Raw genomic sequence first — 20,688 nt, forward strand, 5'->3', positions numbered from 1 at the left:
AAAAATGGAACAAATGACTTAACTGTGAGCTTTGATCGTCTTTCCAGATCTGCCAAAAGATCTGAAAGTGTTTCTCTTCAGACTGACGTTGGCGAGGAAGCGTCACTTAACGTGCATATTCTCACAAACTCACCCCATGTGGCTTTGATGCTAACAGAACGTCAGTAGAAATCGGGACGCCTGCGTTGACTGCTGCATGGCTGATCTCTCTGCTCAGATCTCGGTGTTGTGTTATGTCCCATAATCTTAATCACACATTGGATCCTCGGTGAATAATTTAGAAACAGGAGTTACTTTAATTGAAAATTTTAGTACATGAAGGACGCCCCAGCTATCCAGGTTTGGCCCACTGGCTGTTTATTTCACAATTTTCTTGTGACAGAGACAGAGAGCAAACAAAAAAACAGAAATGAGAATGGCCAAAAGTATTTACCAAGATGGTGTCTGTACTGTGGTCGAGGCTCGCATGGTTTTAGTTCACATGCTGGAAATGTTCTGGCTGACTAAAACAGACTAAAACATCCTGCAGATGCAGGAAAAGTGCATCGGAACTCATTACACCAAAATTTCATCTTTCATCACGTCTCATAAAATCCTGTCCGGACCAGTGTTGCAATTTTCAGCTGAGTGTAAAATATTGTTTAAGGCAGTTTTCCTTTTAAAATCCCCACGAAGGACAGTTTTTGAAAAAAATTTTTTTGCATATCCAGATGCATGTACAGCACTTTATTGGTGAACGTCTTAATCCACCACAGCTGTTCAACTGTAAATAAAATTAACCTCATGAGTTGTGTGATGTTGACTTTGGATTTTGTACACTTTCTCACTGCGTCCTGGTAGCCGTGCTCTCCGAGAATGACTTCATGGGTTTCAGGTTGCCCGTTTGTGGCTTGAGTTCCCAGGGGGGGTCCGGAGAGCCGGAGCGTAGACCTGGAGAGCAGATCCATGCTGTGAATAGACACTCACGCTCTGCTTCCTCTCCCCTACACACACACACACACACACACACACACACACACACCCTCCCGGACTGACCTCTCTGCCACCTCGCTCTGAGCTCAGAGTTTGTTATTGGCTCAGTTAGGATGTGTTGACAGATGAGGCAGATGTGTGTTCCCGTCTTGTAGATAGTTTGTCAGTGTTGCTTTCAAAGTTGAAAAGCTCTTGGAATTAGCTGAATAAATACAATAATTTGGCTCCAAGGCATACTGGTTGAACAGTATGCGATCTCAATTAAGAAGGTTTTGTTGATTATTTGCCTTTAATGTGGTGTTTTGTTTTTATTTTAGGAAGAGTTGTGTGGACCTGCTATATTTATGGTTGTTTTCATGGTTAGCAGTTCTTCTGAGAGGACATACTGTCTGCATTATCGCATGAAAGGTTTGCATTTATTTAGTGATTAACCCAATATCACAACAGAGAGATTCAGAACAAAAGACAATGTAAACGTCTGTTTTTTTTTTTTAACCTTTATAAAAAGCAACCAAGCCACAGATTCTTTGCTGGCGATCAATTCCATCTGGTTCTTTCCAACAGCGCGCGGTGAAGTCAGGACCTCCGCCTGGCAACATCTGTGTTCTCTATTAAATACCTGGCAGCAGAACCAAAATGCAGCCTTGCAGCTCCTGTCTGTATTGGATCTTAATTGGTTTCTGTATTGTTAGGATTATCTAATATAAAAATAAAAAAATGAGGCAGCTGCTCACAGCTAGATGATCACATATTTACCCCCCCCCCCCCCCCTTACTTCATTGATCTGTGTGTTCTCTGCATGTGAAGAGCCGATCGTTCAATTAACTCCATCAGCTCCTCTGCCGTTCCCCCGTCTGTCGTTGACACAGGCGGGTCGGACCGTCCCGGGCTCTGGTGGCGGCGCAACTGTCATCCGTCTCTAATCCCTGCTGCTGCAACCTGCTGCCGTGTTTGCTCTGAAAACAGTGCAGGTTGGCTGCAGCAGCCACTGGCAGTCTCAAAAGACACATCTGAAACAACACGCAGTGGAAATTACTTTTGAAGTGCTCCGAAATATTGAGAAAAAGTAGAATTGATTTACTGTGTCTTATTAACTTAAAGTGCCACTAGGTTATTGATTCCTGGTCGTCCTGGTGAATTTCTCAACTGTTTTAGTTGCTCATAGCAAGGTCAACCCCATTCGCATTAAGTGAGCCAGCTTTCCTCTGTTTTTCTTTTCCACTCCCTGCATGGACGCACCTGTGATGGCAGACATCGGTTGCGCTAAGAACACACACACACACACACACAAACACACACAAAGGCCATGTGAAACTAATTCATCAAGGAAGTGCTGACTTTGAGGCCTTCGCCCTGCTTATTTGTTTCTGCCGAGCGGTTTTATGTTAAAACTTGACGGATAGAAGCAGGGAGTTCATGTATCCGCCCGTCCGAGAGCCAAGCTGGAAAGTTTTTTGGATCGCCTCGCCTCGTCGGGGGGAAAAATTTTAACACTTGAGGATTGTACGCGCTTGAATTCAAAGTTTGACTGGAGGGATTTGTCCGTAATCCTGTATTGATCCTTCCGAGACAGGCTGTCTAGTGGACTGACACTTTGCTGTACGTACCTATGGGCGCACAGCCGCACTGGCTGCATGCCTCACCACATCTAACTATAGCAGCACACACACGCCGAGGCCAATCTGTGGCAGCTTTAATGGCTCATAGTGGAGTCATTATGTTGGACTGAGAAAATCAGAACTGGCCATTTCGTTTTCCAGTTTAAACGTCAGTCTGTGCATTATTTAGCCCGTTGTATGTAAAGCCTGTGCATTGTGGGATGTTACACCGTTTCTGATTGGACTAAACTGCACTAGAGGGAGTCAGCTGCATTACAGAACATTTCCAGCCAGTGTTCAGTTTGCAGATTCCTAAGAATAAGAAGAAATGTGTTTTACTGAATTAATAAGGAGCTGTTGTTTGTTTATAAGGTGTTATTTGTGCTCGGTGTTGGAAATTACATTAAAAACACATTCCTGTAATGCTGCTACTTTAGGCCATATTGCTCCTATTATTGATCGCTGTTGTGAAGGTTCATGGGTATGTTAGCTCATTTAGTGTTAGTTGACATTAGCCTAGCCCGTCAGTACCCGTGATGTCTTCGTGGAATACATCAATACTTAAAAGAACATTAGCTGACCTTTATGGGAAATGATTTTCACTCTTCTCGCACTTTTCCACCGCTCAAGCACTTTACATTATTAATCACATTCACCCATTCACACTCCAGTGGAGGTAACTGCCATGCAAGGTGCTCGGTCCGTCCACTGGGAGCAGTTTGGGGTTCGGCGTTTTGCACAAGGACACTTCAGCGTGTGGACAGATAGGTTAGTTTCATGATAATAAAGAGCTGCCCAGTAGGTTTTACGCACATTTTAAGTGGAGAAAACACACCAAGAGGCACATTTGTTTATATGTTCTCATACACACTAAACAACCCTAGTTTATTTATGATTAATTGAAAAATATCAATGAATTAAGATGGTTATCCTCTCATCAGGATGAGTATTGGAAGCTTTCTGCTCACTTGTTTTTGTTGACATTGTTTTCATTACAAGTGGGTGTTGAAAAAGAGCTTCTTCTTCAACTTGATATATATACACACATGCTGACGTTTGGATATTTTACAAGCCACTCGACGGCCCCGTGAATACTTGTGGCGTAATTAGGTGCAGCCTTGGGTAAAGTGGTGCTCAGGTGTGCTGTCAAAAGCAGCTGTCGGCGCCTCATTGGGGAAGTGTCAAAGAACACCGAGGGACTTGTGGATGAAAACTCGAGCGAGTCAGGGAGGCATGTTTGATCGTTAATTTCCTGAGATCCACGCTGAATAAGCTTTGACTGTTCGCTGAAATGAAAGACTTTTCATTGTAGCTGGCAGGAGTTGAACCATGAGAACAAAATTCTGCTTGTGATCAATCATTGCGCGGCTACAGTCGATTCACTACTTGTTTTCCATTTCAGTTGACTGTGGCCAAGTAAAACTGATGTTATTAGGAAATTACAGGTAATCACCGAACCAGAACACCCAGGAGGGTTATGTAATGATATCAAGAAAAATAATGACCATCTCAATCACCAGCTCGCTGTCTTGTGTGAAAAGATAGTGAAGTGCTGATCCGTCCAGATCAGAGAAATACGTCCACACTTTGCACAAACATTTCTCAGCCCGCATGTAAGCAAGCATGTAAGTGGGAGCGATGATTCTTCTTATTTGTGCTAAAAAAAAAGCAACCAATGGATTGCAATGGATTTAGGATCAACTTTATCAGATGTAGCACGACAGTTTAAAAGTAATATTAATCGCAAAGCTTTACAGTTTCATGTTTTGGTGAAAAAAGAAAGATAAATGATATAGTGCTGACAAAATTCAATGCAAGAGCAAAATGAAAGTTGCCAGACAGTAGCACTCATCAACAAATGTCATTAATTGCTAATCGATCTGCTTTTTTGCAATCATATCTTCACTTTGAAAACACAGGAAATGTAGAACTGACAATGTATTGCTATGAGGCAGCATATCAATACATAGCACAGCAGTAGACAAAGGCAGTTTCCAAAAACCTGTAGAGTGAATGGAAGGATGATGGACATTTTCAGCATGATTGAGATTGATACGAGTTGAAATAGCCCTGAATTACTGGGTTATTCAGTATACTTCAAGATGAAAATCTCAAATCTAGACATGTTGGTTATTAATGAAGGCATACTTTTGCGTCAGAAATTCTCTTCTTTTGCCTTGTCAGTATTTCCTCTTCGTGCTGGCGAAGAAGAAATCTGTCCACTCCTTAATTAGAGTTTTAATCTTAATGTCTCAGAGCTGACAGCTCCGATTTGCTTCCATCTATCTGACGTGACGTGTCTGGTCTGCTGGCGAAGTGCCTTCAATCACCGTGCAGCAGAGATCTGTTTTAGCCCCCCGCTCCTGATGAAAAAAAAACAATTAAGTAGAAGGGTTATGTGTAGACCAGACCCCAAATTTATGAAGATGTATTCCCAAATCACTTTAGCACTCTTTTAGTCCGACTAAAATGGATAGGAGCGACCAACCAGGCACGGCTAAAATGGTAGGTGCAGTCCGCCTGTCTGAAGCATCTGTCTGTGGAACAGTGGTTTGCAAAACATCCCCATCAATCAGTGGGAAGAACTCAGGCTGCGGCCTTGACGACCAACTGGGAGCTCCGCTAGGTTCCAGGATGAATGTATAAGGGGGTGAGTGAGGGATTCCAGGTCTCCGAAGTCTGTAACGTCAAACAAAGTGTGCGAGCGCGGTGGAAATAAAGCAGAGGAGTCACTGTTGATAAGATTCTAAATGTCAGTAAAGCATCGTGCCATGCTTATTGTGCCAGAAGAATAAAAAGGAATAGACGGAAAGAAAGACAATAGCCGGAGTGTGACTGAGCAGACAGTCGAAACGTGTGGTTGCATTCTCGCTTTGTTCCATGAAATCACAGTTGTGGCAGATGCAGGATCGACCGCGAGCAGCTGTTTTGCTCGCCGCTCTCCAGTTACAGACGCTGGCACTGCCTGCACTCTGGGGATGGGCAGAGGGGCATGTTGTCGAGTCTTAATAGTGTTTGTTCTCGGAGGGTGGGCACAAAGAGCCCTCAGACCGGTCCTCCTCCAGTATTCTTGGCATCGGAAGAGAGGAACGTGGCCGAAGGTGTCAAGAAGAGTGGGGTTGGTGACAAGACATAACATGCAGCTGGTCCGGCTCTCACAGGACCTGTGGCGCCATTAATTACTCCGACTGCGGAGACTGCGGCGAACTCAAAATATTATTGGAAAATCACTTTTATTGTTCCCATCGGTGGCTGTCAGATCAGATAAAAATTCATGTACGAAATATCTGACAAATCTGAGGCGTGTGTTGAGATTTGTCAGAATTAATGACACACTTTACTGAAGTGCAAATGAATAAATGATTATAGCTAGAGGTTTTTACCGTATATTGTAATGGGAAAGGAAAGATAATGAGAATTTAAATATATTGCATCCAAGTGCCTGAATCACTGCATCAGCGCAACCTGCAAGAAACAGTAGATCAACTGTAAAAAAAAAAAAAAAGCAAAAAAAAAAAAGGAAGAACGTTGAGCATTTACTTTTGCTCTGAATGACTGATTTATCTGTGCTTCTGCTTTGCTCTGATCTGTGCAGAATCTGACATCCAAAAGTGTGGCGAACAGGTGTCTGCCAAGTTTGTCATACACCGCACGTCAAGAATTAAACGGACTAAGTAAATGCTCTCAGGGGTTCGGTTTGAAGCGAGGAATGCATTCATCACTGTTTCAGCTGGGTGTATTCAGCTTCACAGAGCGGAGTTTCATTATTTCTGTTCTAAGCCGAGCTTGAACACTTTGGACCAGAATCACACCGGCAATAATACACTCGCAGCTGAGCTCCAGTGACTCGGCTTTTAAAAATTTCATTACGCTCTCCACATCTTCCTCCTGCCAATCAATGCTGCGCACAGCTTTTATGTGAGTAATAGTCTCCTGCTGTCGAGCTCAGCCCTTGATCACGATAACCAAGACAAGGTGCACAAATACCTTGTGAGAAGAATGCAGAGTCGAAGCTTTTGAAAGGTAGAAAACAGTCTAATGAGGTGCTTCTGCCAACAACTTTCCAGTCTTCTCAGCCAATACTCAGAGTCAAGAGAGTAGAAAACAACCAAATGCAATCATTTGCACAACATCAACGCTTTTCCATGAAGTCAGTGTGAGTTTTACTACTGTGTTTGCTGACTGTAGGGACCTCTTGAGAGAAAAGGTCTCAGCTAAGAGATTAATAATGTGTAAAATTAGATCAAGTTATTCAACATTAACACCAATTACTTAAATGTAGGTATTCCTTCTTTCTTAATATCTCATTGTCCTCTTTATCCATCTTGCCATTTAATGATAAAATAAACTATATCGTGTTTTGCTTTGAAGCAGCCAATCAAAAAATGTTTTTGATTCGTGCAACATTTGTGAGCCTTGTTTTTTGAAAGCGTCCATTTTATTTCCATTTAAATCTATTCATATAACCTACTCGAAGTAGGTGCAGGCCACATCATTTGAAAGGTCATCACATTGTGCCAGATAGCATTACAGTATGGAGAATCGCTCTCATCTGGCGGCACAGACACACACACACACACACACAAAAGGCCATGTGAAACACTTTCCTAATATTAAGTACAAAAGAGGGGGGAACGTGTTTCATGCTGCTTTCAGTCCAGTGGTCAAACATAAGAGTAGGAGTTCTCTGTGAAAAGCCACTTTTCCACCTGAAGCGCCAGAATGTGGTCTCACTGCAGCAGATCGGACACCGGCGAAAAAACAGCCTCTGACGCATGTTATGTTTTAAGAAGATGTACTGTACCCTAAATGTGCTTTCTCTGTCACATTGTACAGATTAAGGGGTGCGGTCATCATCAGGACTTTTTGTGTCATTATTAGAACTCATCTTTTGCATCTAATTAAATAAAAAGAAAAGATCAGAATGCAAACGGAAACATCCACAATACTGAGTCCATCCATTTATCCATCTGTTTGTTCATTTGCACCAACTTTTTTAAATGCAAGCACAGTCAAAAACAATGGAAGCATTTTCAGATGTTGCATATCACATCGCTCATAAATGTATTAGCTATTATCTATCATCTAGCTACCCCTGTCTGGAACAAACACCTGATATTAATGAAGGTGAAAACACTAAATGGACAGTATGTGTTATTTTGTGTTTCTGACAAGTGTGATTCCCAGTGCGTCTTGTTGGTGATGGATCAGCTTCCATACGTGTGTGCTTTCAAAATGAGATCTCTGCCCTTTTTTATGCATCCCAGTCTGTAATGATTCCATTAAGAACTTGAAAGATCCCAACGGAACTGTTTAAGATTTTCGGTTAAAAAAAGGTTGAACCTTTATCTATTGTTTCGAAAACCTCACATTTAAATTCGGAACTGAAGCATCATCTCTCCCTGTTGGCGGTTTGATCTGATGGATCAGGCAGTCGCCCATAAGCCATAAAAAAACCCAACATTACTGTGACAAGGCCACGAGGAGAGAACCACGTATTATCATGCTCCGTCCATAAAGACGACTGTTTGGCGGGGTATTCCTTACAGCTGGAATGATGTGAAACACCGGCTCATGTTCTACAAACGAGCGCCCGGTTCAGACGCGCAGTCTGCGCTCTGCAATTTTAGAAGTGAAAACTCCGTCTGTGGTTGGACCCGATGATGCTCTGTCATAGCCGGGGCCGCCTGGTGTTGTCTTCCTCCCTGTCAGCAGCGCGGGGATGGTGCCTTCGGTGATGTGCACTTACAGTAAGTGAAGGAGTGATGTTTCAGAGACGGCTAGCATTTCCAGTATTTATCGACTGCTGCGAGGCGGCCCTGGATGACACTGCATTCAGATACATTAGCGGGAGACGGAGACCTGACGGGCTACCGGGGAGAAGGAGAGGGCGGAGAAGTGAGGGAGGCAGATGTTAAGACATCACCTTGCTTCGAGTCGGACACAGAGGCATCGATCGTTGGCCCCATTGCTCCACGAGCGGCTTCCTGTGTTTTCATCGCGCGATCATTGGAAGAGAGCAAACATAAACGTCTGGAGGGGGGTGCTGCTTTCAGCTGGGTGTAAAAACTTTATCATAATACCATTATTTTATACATGAACAATGCAGTCAATGTTTTTTTTTTGTGTGTGTATTTTAAGAAAAATATTACTGTGCATTTAGTTGTTGAATTCGCACAAATGAGGATTATTTTCAGGTTCCTGTTTCACAACCTGGTCGAGAATTTATCCTTGTGTTCACCTAATTGTTCTCTTATTTCCACAATTTATGAACTTTATTCGTTTCAGCTTCAAAGTGTTAATATGTGTCAACACACTTATGCAGCAGTCAAATACAGGATGGAACACATATGCTAATATAAGGTGTCTAAAATGATGAATTAAAAAGAAAGGGGGAAAAAAAGGATGGGCAGCTAAGATGCACCAGCATCTGAGACTTGAAAGGAACATATGGATGAACTCCATGATTTTTTTTTCCCTCTGCACATGAACTTCATTCAAAGTGCTCTATAATTTGTCACAGATGTGAACTATTAGGAAAAAAATATTGTGATTTTCATGTGGTCTTCGAGTCACTCGCAGACAGTTCATAAAGCATCTTTTGTTATTCCCATGTTGACGGTATAAATATTTCACTCTTCATCTTAAAGTAGTTATTTTTTAAAGCCAAATGAGCTAAAATAATAAATGTTCTTCTGCAGACACATTTATATTCATGTGCGATAGTGAAGTGTGAAGTGTTTCACCATGTTTTGTGCAGCTTTCACATGTAAAACAACATCAGAAGGACTCGGATGATTATTGCTAACATTTGTTTCAAAGCTGCTGAGACCAATTTGTCATCGGGCCAATGAGACGACGGCTTTATATTTTTCCAGCATGTGCGTGTTATGATCGGGAAGATGAATTACAGCGAGTGTGAGACAAAAGAAGCAGAGAACTGTAAACCTTTCCCACTGAATTACAAATTTCTGCGCAGGCTTAACCTAAACTGTTAGGACTGTTTCTCCTAATTAAGGGAATAGCGCCTGATTGACAAATGAGCGGTGGGTCAGGCGGCCAACCAGAGAGAGCAGCTCTCTGCCAAGACTGAGAGGCCCCTGGATTTCCCATCAGCCACATTAGCAGATGGTTTAACACTCACTCAAAACTTCCTGGAGTGAAAAAAAAAAAAACAGGGGACGTCTCATCTGCTGTTTGTTTGAACTGAATCATCCGAGTATGAGTAGGCAAGGAAACAAGTGAGAATAAATGGGAATGGTACAGTTTGGGTGATCGTTGTATTGATTGATTGCCTCATGTCGTCACTCAGTCCGCTGCTTTGCTTCATTTCTGTTATACACTAAGTGCTTGGGAAGAGGATATGATTTTGCACTCGAGTTACACCTCAGACTTGACCTTCACTCGATCTCACATGACTCCAGACGACTCCAGAATACCGACTCACGCTCGGTGATGAGTGCAAAGCTCCGGATAAGCACACAAATCGCTAAATTTGGCTGGGCTTCAGCTGAAAAACACCAGTGAGCTATTGTTAGATTTTCGGTTTAGTGAAACCCCTTCAGTTCAAAACACCTATTGGATTGACATGGCCAACAGGAAGTGCTTCATATTTTCTGTGAATACAAAAAAAAAAAAGTAGCTCCAAGATGTGCAGAGCAACAGCTGAACGTGGAATCTTAAGCACGGTGCATATCTATGTTGGCATCTGCAAATCCAGCTACCCTGGACAGGATTGGCTCTGTTGAGATCTGGGTTGGAGGAAATCCTGAAAAAGTAGAGGCTTAGCTACTCCGCGGCAAAAACAACAGTAACATCGCTTTTGATTTAAGGCCTTCACACTGACACTGATTTAAACACAGCTTAGTGATAACAGATACATGCTGTCATGAAGAGGAAATGAACAAATAGCATTAATAATGAAGTAATATATTGGAGGAGATTTAGAACCAGATGGTAAGGCGTTTGTCTCTGTGGCATTTCTAACAGCGATACTTGAATTTTACATCAAAACAGTCATGCAATTCACAGTGCTTTGTTTTTATCATCGCCGTATAGTAGCTGAGGAGTTTTAACAGTAATAACAGGTTAGTGTCAGCATTTATCTTAATGTTAAAACTATAAAGTGACTTTGACTGGGGATACATGAGAGTTGACAAACCTGTAAGTCGGCAGAATTTTAATGATACTAATTACATCCGATAAAAAAGCAGAAGAGTGAATGCTTAAATAAAGGGCGCGAGGGGTTGTACTGGTTACTTGTTAACTTGTCTGGCATACCTGACTGGCATAATTGACTCTTGGCATTCTAAAACCACAAAAAATAATCTCACTGGACAGGACTTTTCAATCACTGCTATATTAAAAAAGGACTACGAGGATGTTTTCGTCAAGTTACTGTCTTGTTCATATTGGCAAAAAAAAAAAAAAAAGACTATTATTTTTTCCCTCTATATGTATATGATTGGAAAAATATATATATTTTTTTAGCATTTCCTTAACATTAAATTCTCTGGTTTTTTTTATATTTAACTGAAATATACATTTCACACATTTCACAGTCTCTTTTAGAGTCATGTGAAACTCGATGATTAAGAATAACATGTCATTGTAGCAGTACAGAGACAATCTCACTTATTAAAAAAAAAAACAAACAAAAACAAAGCAAGTGGCCGGTATATGTTGAGTATCATTTATGTGAAAACTAAACAAGTAGCATAAGAAGCAGGTGTCTTATGCTGCTCCTGTTTTCCAGAGGTTGCCACAGCATTTGATTGCAACTTTAGCTTTAGATTTCATGATGCAGACAGCATGAAACATTTAGTAGCTACTTTTTCTCTCGTGAAAAGTCTTGCTTTTGCTATAGTTGCTGTCGGTTCTTGTGTTTTTAGGAATGCTGAAATTATGTTTCAAGCGAAAATGGTTGGTCGAAAATGAAAGGTTTCGCGTTTAGACGAGAACGTTTTAAAAACGATGTCCATTTACACAGCAGTGGCAGAAACGCTGTAACAGATGTAGTTTTCATGAGGGCCAGTAGTGGGCACTGTTTTTATGTCATTAAAACTCCCAGAAATGCACACAGAGAACAACATTCTTTAAACTATGAAGCTCCTCTAAACTGTCTTTCTTTGTTGTTTTGGTCCACTCAGTATCAGTTGCTTGTAGGGAAAAAAAAAAATGTGTCTCCACATGCGATTCAGATGATGTTGTAGTAAATGTATCCTTTATTGGAGAAGCACTGTTTCAGTCTAGAATTAAGAACACACACTGTACCCATTGCTATGATGGAAACCTGCTGTACCAGCGTTTCAGAAAAGTTTAGTTTTTCTCGTTTACATGGAGACAGCTTTGATGCGTTTTGATAAAGTTGTATTTCCAATAGATCCGAGCACCGACATCCAAAACGCGCCGAAAGTTTTCCATTTTCACTAGACAGCCAGCTGCTGATCGGCCGTCAACATGCTGTGAGTGACCCACGCAGTTAAACTAATGCGGCGAATACTGTATCGCTGGAGCCTTCACACCACTCACAAACACACAAAAGAGCTTTCAGCGCTCCAGCCTGGGGAGGGGTGTGGGCGCACATGGAAAATATGCACAGAAGACTCCCTCCCGCCCTCCTCTTCCTCCTCCTCCTCCTCCCACCCCGTACTCCCTCTTGATCGCACTCCAGCAACACAGAGCAGGTAGTTTATCCAGAGGCAGTGGACTGGCTCATTCTATTAACTCCCGCTGAATTATAAAGCTTTAAAAGTAAAGAAATGTGTCCAAACACCATTAATCACGACGTCTAAGAGCACCTGGCTTAATGAATTGATTCTTTCTGGGGGTATCTGTGAGCGGTTCATTGGCCGTCGAAACTCCACCTGACTGTGTCAACTAGTCCGTAGAGGTGCTGCGTGAGCGCCGTCCAGTAGCCGTTCCAAAGCTCCGGCTGTATCCGCGCCTTCATGCATTACTACAGCCAGCGTGTTAAAAGGCTCCAGTGTGCAAATTCCAACAAAAATGCCAGACAGGCTCTTTACTTATCCGAATACACAGTTTGTACAGGACCTGAGACAGTCTTTGTATTGTTTTTGTGACGTTAAAGGTCAAGAGCTCAAAACAGAGTGATGCTGAAGTTTCAGTCTTGATAGGAGCGATGATATGTCGCTTCTCCGTCACAGCTCTGTAAGGATGTTTCCTGATATTCTTCTTCATTCCTGCATTTTTTCCCCCCCCTCTTCCTTTGACCCTCTCTGCTGGTTATTTAGCACTTCACTGACGAGCACGACTAATGGGAGTGAGAGACAGGTGGAGTCGCTCGGCGGTAATCAGTCTTGTTAGCGGTGAGGCTGTAGCTCACACTAGGCAATCTTTTTGTTTTTGCAGGGCGAACAGTGGAAAGGGGGGCATGAACTTTCGACACACTCACACACTGCCCCCCCCCCCTGTTAATCTGCTAGGTTTTTCTCATTGTGGGTCACAACAGCAAAACACTTCTTTTCACAAGTATCCCATTAAGATTCTGAAGAAATGCATGTAATTTTCACTCTAAATTGATAGTTTATGTGTCATTATAGCACTGTTGCCTTTTCAGAGCCATCGTTTTTCTTTGTTATTATCCCCTATAAAATTGAATACCTTTTAATGTGCTCATTTATAGTTATCATCATGACACAGCCTCATGTAATTATCTTTTCTTTTGCAGTTTTTGTGGCAGTGTGTGTGTGTGTGTGTGTGTGTGTGTGGCGAGATACCAGCTCTGCAGTGACGCGTCTATGCGAGCGTGTCCGCTGCACGCAGACATGTTGCAGTGTAATGCAACCAGGCAGGTGTGAGGGTCACAGCCAGTTTGTGGGCCAGCGTCTTAACCCCTGCTGTCTGCTTTGTCTGACCGTCAGAGGAACTCCTTAATTAGACCCTTTGGTTTGCAGCGTCTGCCCGACGCAGCCCAGCACACACACAGCAACAATCCCTTCATTAAATGCTCCTGGATGACTTAGCAAGAAGATCCCCGGTTCCCTGTTCCTGCTGCACAAAGGGCATGCTTAGAAAATCACTCCTTATTTTTCACTTTGAATTACGAGAACCTGGATGTTCAGCGTCTACGAACTGCCGCGAGCTTATTTCCAATTTCCTTTTTCTTGCTGGCAGTTTGTCTGTTTGCTGATGCTGTAAATGTTGCCCTTTTCTTTGTTTCTGATCAGAATGATTCATTGTAGATTTACGCAGTGTTATTTCAACTAAATGTAGCCCTTGTTTAGTGTATGGCTGCCATGCGAGCGGCGCACACTGTGAAGTAAGATGCCAAGAAAAAGTGATCGAGTGGCCAGAAAACGAACGGGAACAGAGCTGCGAAGGAATTGACTGAAGTGTGGCTCAATGGAAGTGAGCTCTGCTGACAAAAACAAGAAGGCTCACTCTGTGCGTATCCAACGAGACGTGGTCCACTGACCTTCAGTGGCAGGACGTAGAAAAAAAAAAAAAAAAAAGACACGGAGAGGAGGGATTTTATTCTGCTGCTCTTGGCCGGTGCGTGCAGTTGCCTTTGCCGAGCATGGAAAAAAAAATCAGTGCTTTTTCTCAGTGACACCTTCCGAGTCTGACAGCCTCCTCTTAACATGAAATCCATCTGTAAAGTTGCATGGCTGTTTTTGAAACCTCCGCCCGAGTGGAAATCTGAGCCACAGGTGTGTTTCAGGTGCAGTCACCAGCTGGCCCATAGAAAAGAGCCTCGCACACATTGTTGTAACCGCACATTAATCACAGTTGGGTTCAGTTGTAGTGGTCAAATGTAAGGCGATTACGACATTTGTTTCTCATGAGTGATTTGATAGGGATCTCGTGAAAAAGCTACATCCGAAGGGGAAACGAAAGAAAACATTTCATGTGGAAATGTGATCAGGTTTTTACTGTTAACCTGAAATTCCAGCTTGTGTGTTGCTTTAGTGAACAACAGCTGCTTGTTTAGCAAAGATCAAGAATGAAGCGAAAGATTAAATTACGATTTTATTGAAAATCTTTGACAAAACAGCATTCGTAGGATTCATAATGCAGTTCAAACAACATGACAGGAAGAGTTACGGCAGTGATTTGCAAGGCAGTGAGTCAGTTGGATCTTTTCTAACATAACCACAAACTCTTTGAAGCCGGTGTTGCAAGCAGTTGAGCAGGATCCTCATGCTGTACCCACACATGCATGTACTGTATGCAAAATATATAGAACATGCAAACGATGACTTTACATGCAGTCCCCGAGTTTCGCTTACCTGACTGGCTCGAAGCAGTATGCCGTGATAATGTTTACGAGTTTCACAAAAACTTTTGACATTTACAGCCTGACGGAGATAAATGCTTCACAGAAACTGCGTGGTTGAAAGAAACTTAATTATTACCTACTCTCTCTGCATATTAAAGCATGTCTGGATGCTGCAAATTCCTGTATGCACACACATCATGCTTCCTGGTTTTGCTGTCTGGAAGTGTTGCAACTTTTCATCAGACAGGTCAGATCCTGAATAAACCTGACAGTCCCGTATTAATGTGTCTTTAAATTTAGAAGAGGATCCGCCATACTACATGGTCACATCGGGAGGAAAGAGACGGGGAAATAGACGGAGCCACAGAATGAGACAGCATGACAGACGGAGTGAGGCGGAGGAGGGAGAATCTTGCTGTGACGGCCTTTTCACTCCTTATGAATGGTGTTTTCTTCCCACTCGGCGTTCTCCGGGACTTCAAAGCATCAATCTCCACGGAGTGATTTGGCCCTGCTATTGTGAGAATCTTGAATATTCATCAGGATCTTTCTTTTTACTTGACAGCTGAGACAATGTCGGGGATCTACTAGGATCTCATATTGTAGTTACGGGTACGGCATGCATATTCACAACGGTGCACATAGAAATGTCTGATGGATATCTAGATTTCCACCCGAATCTAGAAATGCATTGATTACACTTAAACAGGATGCATCTCTCACGTTTTGTTTTCCTTTTCAAATTGTACTTGTCTTTATCAGATTAGAACATTAACATTACTGACAAAAAACATTTAAACACTGCATCACTCCAGACAGTCCATAATTCTCTCATGATAGATGGTGTGGTACAGGTGGTTGGTAAAAGATGTAGTTTTTATTTATGCATTTATTTTTTTGCATATACATAATATTAAGTACACTAATCACAATAAATTGTGCTTTATGGTTCATGATATAGCAAATGATTGTTCATATAATGTCTTGCTGGATGATGAAGACAGCGTCACGGTTTCTGGACTTTTGCCCCCTGATCGGAGCGTTTGGGGAGGACAGCTGTGCTGCCACGGTCATAAACTGCTTTCCAGAAGTCTGTGACAGCAGTTTTAAGACTGAGCCGCTGAAAATCCTGCTAATTTCACAGAGCTGAGGGTCAGTTTGGCCCCAGCTGAAACATCGCTCATGATACGCATTCCTTCTCTGCCCGTAGTAAATTCCATCATCTGCGTTCTGCCATGGCTTTTTGTCTCACAGGTGATATTTCATAGTCGTCCGTCCTATTGCCTGCGCTGCGTGATGAAAGGTGCATTTGTTCCCTTAAAGTCCTCATTTGAAATCAAAAACGTGACTCATGTTCACGGCTCTTTGCGAGGATTGTCCTGGCATTAATGTTCGGTTTCTGTTTCCTCAGAAGACGTTCAGTTGTGAAATGGAGACAGATTTTTACAAACAACAAAGCTGTGTTAATTGGTCTGCGACTGTTCCAGAGTGAAATGTGGAGGATACAGAATCTACAAATCCAACTCAGCATAGCTGCAGAAAATGTAATCAGAATGATGAATGAATATTGCTGAAAGTGTCTTTATCTCCAAACAGATAATCTGTAACAAGTGATAGACATATATGGCATGGTCTTGGATTATTTTGATTTATTTAAACAAAATTCACCTCTGGCGATTTTTGGAAAAGAAGAAAAAAAGCTTTTCCTATAGTTCATTTTCAAGTCAGTTTTTAATCAGTGTGATCTCCCAAAAATGCAAAAAAAACAAAACAAAAAAAAAAAAACCAGCACAAACATTAAAAAATGTCCTAAGTTCAACACAGTTGCTTTGTTGTAAGTATTGTCCAGAAGGGACTATTTTTGGAGCGGTTGTTGTCATTTGACCTCCGTTCAGAGTGAGGCCTCCACTAAAACGCGACCTTACACCATAAAGCTGGGTGGCTTTACTAAAACAGGCCAGCCTACAGATCTTTGGTGCAGTTTACTGTCTATATTTAAAATAGCAAACATCCTCCTCCACATGCTGAGTGGTATTTGGCGACATTCTCCACAGTGCAGACCTGAATTAGTCTCATCACAGCAGCTTCTTCCTTACACACAATGCAGCTCTTCTTGAAGTTATACTAGAAGTTTAGTACCAGCTCTCAGGGTGATAAACTCGGCTTACTCATTTCAAACTGGTTTTTGAGTTGTTGTTCTTGCATGTTTAATGAGCCCGTTTCACATTCTAGTTGCAACAAATATTGCGGTTTCACAGAAATGATGGATAGACTGACAGGACGATTTCTCCAGCGGCATTAATCATCCGGCGACTGTGCGCTTTGACAGATGTGCTTTGCAGGTTTGATTGTAACCGTGAGCGGGCGTGGAAGAAAAAGGCAAGACGAAGAGTTAATTTGACTGAAAATAGGTCTTGCAACCAGTCTGCCCCACTTTCAACCCCTTTGTTTGGCGGGGTGACCCCCACCTACGGAGCCGCTCACTCCCTCGGACCCCCCATCTCTGGCCTTCGGGTCGAGTGGGCTGTCTGAGAGTCTGGAACGGCTCCATGCTGGGCGTTTGATGGAGCGCAGAAGGGTGTGTGAGGTGCACTGACCCATTCACATCGCTCCCCATGCACCCATGCTCCAGAATGGGCTGACTTATCACATATAATACACAGTGCTGCACAAATCAGCACTGACAGCTATAGGACCAGTGGAGCGCCAGAGAAGGAGAAGTGGCTTCTGGGAGTTACTGTTCCCACCCAGTCAGACTTTAAGAAGGGGACAGGTGTGGGGCGGAGAAGTCCATTTGGCTGTTGTTGTTTTGACCTTCTGCAGCTCTGCTTTAGTACTTTTCTTTGCATTTGTTTGCCTCCACTTCAACCATTTGGAAAAACCGCCAACAAGGCCACATGTGTGCTTTCTAAATCCGTCCATTGCGAAGGGATTTTTGTGGTTTGTGTAGGTGCTGTGATAAAGTGAACATAATCTGTCTAATAGCTTAGTTAATCTCCTTAAGTTTGCGAAATGTAAATCTTTCAGCATGGAATGTGTACTTGTTGTTGTTTTCCCGTTTTTTCCACGGCCTTACATGTCTGCATGTGTGCCTGTGTGCGCTGGATTACTGTGAAGTTGCAAGGTTGTGGCGGTGCCTGGAGGTGTGAGCTCTAATCACCTCTAATCACCTGACGTGTGATGGCCTAATCTCCGCTGCAGCTCTGTGAGCGATTGTGCTTTCACCCCTTTCACACACCGGCTCACATGAGCAGCGACTGAACACGATTCAGCCTACATCAGAACTTTAATACCAGACTCTCGGTTGCAGATTAAAGCCTTGTTTCATACATGTTGTGTGAAGGATGACTTTGTAGAGACTGTTGGAAAATGTGACCCATTTTTCTAATTGGCTGCGTGATAAATCCAAGGTACATTTCATGGATTCAGAGAGGTTTTCCCATATATTTTTTTTCCTTTCATAGTCTCACAAGAGTTGTGATGTTATACATTTAAGAAGAGGAACCAAAATCCTGCATGGTGGTGTAGTGTTCAGCACTCTCTTCTCACATTGAGAATGTCCACGGTTTGAGTTTAGTTGAAGTCGCCCGTAGATATAATTCTGTATATGTCTTTTTCTGTATCTGTTCAGTGATGGGCTGGCTCTCTGTCCCTGCGGTGCCTTGCTACAGCTCTGAGTCAGCCGGGACTGAGTCCAGCATCCCATCACCCTGAGTTGTAGAAGATCGACCAAAAATCTCTAAAACATTAAAATAAAAATATTAGATCATCAGAGCGTCAGTCAACTTTTCCTCTTTCAAAATGGATATAGCAACCAAGAATTCGTTGTATTTGATTGGTAGCACAATTTGAGTATTGTAAAATGATGACAAGTTTCAGTTGTAAATCCGTAGTTCCTTTTCACAGGGTCAGACTTGCATTAATCTCAGGTCTGGAATAGCGTAGCTGCCCTGGAAAACATCTGAAAACAACAAACACAATGTTATTGTCTTTGTGCATCAGCGTTTCTGAGCTCTTGCCTTGTCTGCCTTGCGGGATTTGATACTGTGTGGCTTCACCGTAGTATATGTACATGCGCCCTGGGAGTTTATAGTCCTTCCTTTTTGCTATAGTTTGTGTGTCCCTCTTGGCATGCTGTGTGTTTGCATGCCAGTGGCGATGGTTCATAGAACTCTGACTTGCTGCCGTTCACACCTCCATGGCCCCGTACTCACGTCCACGGCCCCACATCACCCTGCGCTGTCCCTCCTCCGCTGCTTTCCTTGCTGTTCAAAACGGGACGTGAGAATTTGCAATCTGTGTGTGCGTGCGCGTGTGCGTGTGTGTGAACCAAAGACATTTGTGGATATTCTCAGCTGTTCCCTCCGTAGCGTAGTGGTCACTGAAAGGACTGGACAAATAGCACAGTGAGAGAGCAAGTAAGTAACACCCTCCTGCACCTCCTCTTTGTCCCCCCTCTTCTTTCTCCATGTCTGTTTCTCACAGGCCGGCAGTGTGGAGCAGAGCTGGAGGCTGCAGAGCAACTGTGTGCTGTGGGAAGCTCCTGACCGTGCAGAGAGGCAGAGTGGCAGTCACTCACAGAAGAAGAAGAAGGAAAAAAAAAACAGTTCTACAGAGGACTGGCACTCTTTCAAGAAAAGGATATACAGCACACACTTATCGCACCTTGTTGCGGTGGGGGGTGTGATCGTTGCTCAGCACCTCGGGTGTGTGGAGGAAGTTGGAGCTGGCGTGATGACGGTGGTCGTGTGGCCGCCTCAGGAGTGGGTCTGGCAGGCTGTTCTCCTGGTGACCGGACTGGCATCGCTGAGCCGTGGGTCTGATGGTGAGTACCAGTTTGTTTTTTTTTGTTTTTTTTTTTTTTATAAGCCACCTTGAGCTTTTTTATTAGGTATCTATACTTCCCCTTTGAGATCGAAAGCCGGTGCAAGATGAGTATGAACCTTGTTTTGACACGTTTTATTGATAGCACCATCGGGCGACGGGATGATTGCGCTCACTGTAGGGCCATCCGTCTATTTTTTACCCCGTGGCATTTATGATGAGGAAAAGCTATTATGATCTCCGCGGGAGGCTTCCATGAGAACAGGCATGAGTTTATCTGCCCCTGTCCACCCCCGCCCCAGACCCCCGTCATGTTTTGAATTGTTTGAAGATGGACAGCCAGTTGTCTTTTACGATGAATGCCAACAGTGTCACGGTGCCCCGCAAGGTTGTGGCTGGCTCGGAGGGTCGGCTGGCTCCCGCCCTCGAGCGGATGACACTTGTGCGTTTGTTCTGGTTTGATTGGAGACCAGAGAGATAAATTGTCATTGTAATGAACTATTGTTTGAGGGGTTTTTTTTTGTTTCTGTCTGTTGACCAGGAGACATTTCTTAATAAGGCTGAAATGATCAATCTTTCTCATCAGTTAATCATCTGCAAGTCGTTTTTCTCGCCATGCATTTTGCTAAACAGGGTACTTTGGGGGAGTTGGGGAAATGTCACTATGTTTAGTAAGATCATCACTTTTTTTTTAACTAATGGTGATAATCACAGCATCTCATATGTGTTAAGCATTGTGCTAATCATATTTAGGGTATTTTATTTGTTGATAACTTGGTGTTATGGGGCAGTAGTGAGAAGAATATGACTGGATTTGTTGTAAATATTTTGTTGAGTGCCAGATAAGAGCTTAAGTGTCTGTTTTTTCCTATGTTCATACACAATAACACAGAATATTATCTCTTGAATAACAGATTGTTAAATCCTTCTTTTATTTCAGAAGTCATTTAACATTAACAAATTCTAACATTAGTTTTATTTGGCAGTTCATTAATAAGAGCAAGTATAGGATGCACTACTGCAGTATAGCATCAGATTTATTGATTTCTGATT

At 42.8% G+C, this 20,688-nt stretch overlaps 1 protein-coding gene across 2 annotated transcripts in view; it reads left to right on the forward strand.

Annotated features, from left to right (window-relative positions):
- Positions 1 to 20,688, forward strand: part of bmpr1bb (bone morphogenetic protein receptor, type IBb) — a 44,915-nt gene that overhangs the window by 11,610 nt on the left and 12,617 nt on the right. For both annotated transcript variants that reach the window (XM_030084799.1, XM_030084800.1), the window contains exon 4: positions 19,297 to 19,636. In XM_030084799.1, the coding sequence (XP_029940659.1) occupies positions 19,546 to 19,636 (91 nt within the window). In that variant the 5' untranslated portion in view covers positions 19,297 to 19,545. The remainder of the gene's footprint in view (positions 1 to 19,296; positions 19,637 to 20,688) is intronic.

The sequence above is a fragment of the Salarias fasciatus genome, assembly GCF_902148845.1.
Source record: "Salarias fasciatus chromosome 7 unlocalized genomic scaffold, fSalaFa1.1 super_scaffold_4, whole genome shotgun sequence".
Lineage (NCBI taxonomy): Eukaryota > Metazoa > Chordata > Actinopteri > Blenniiformes > Blenniidae > Salarias > Salarias fasciatus.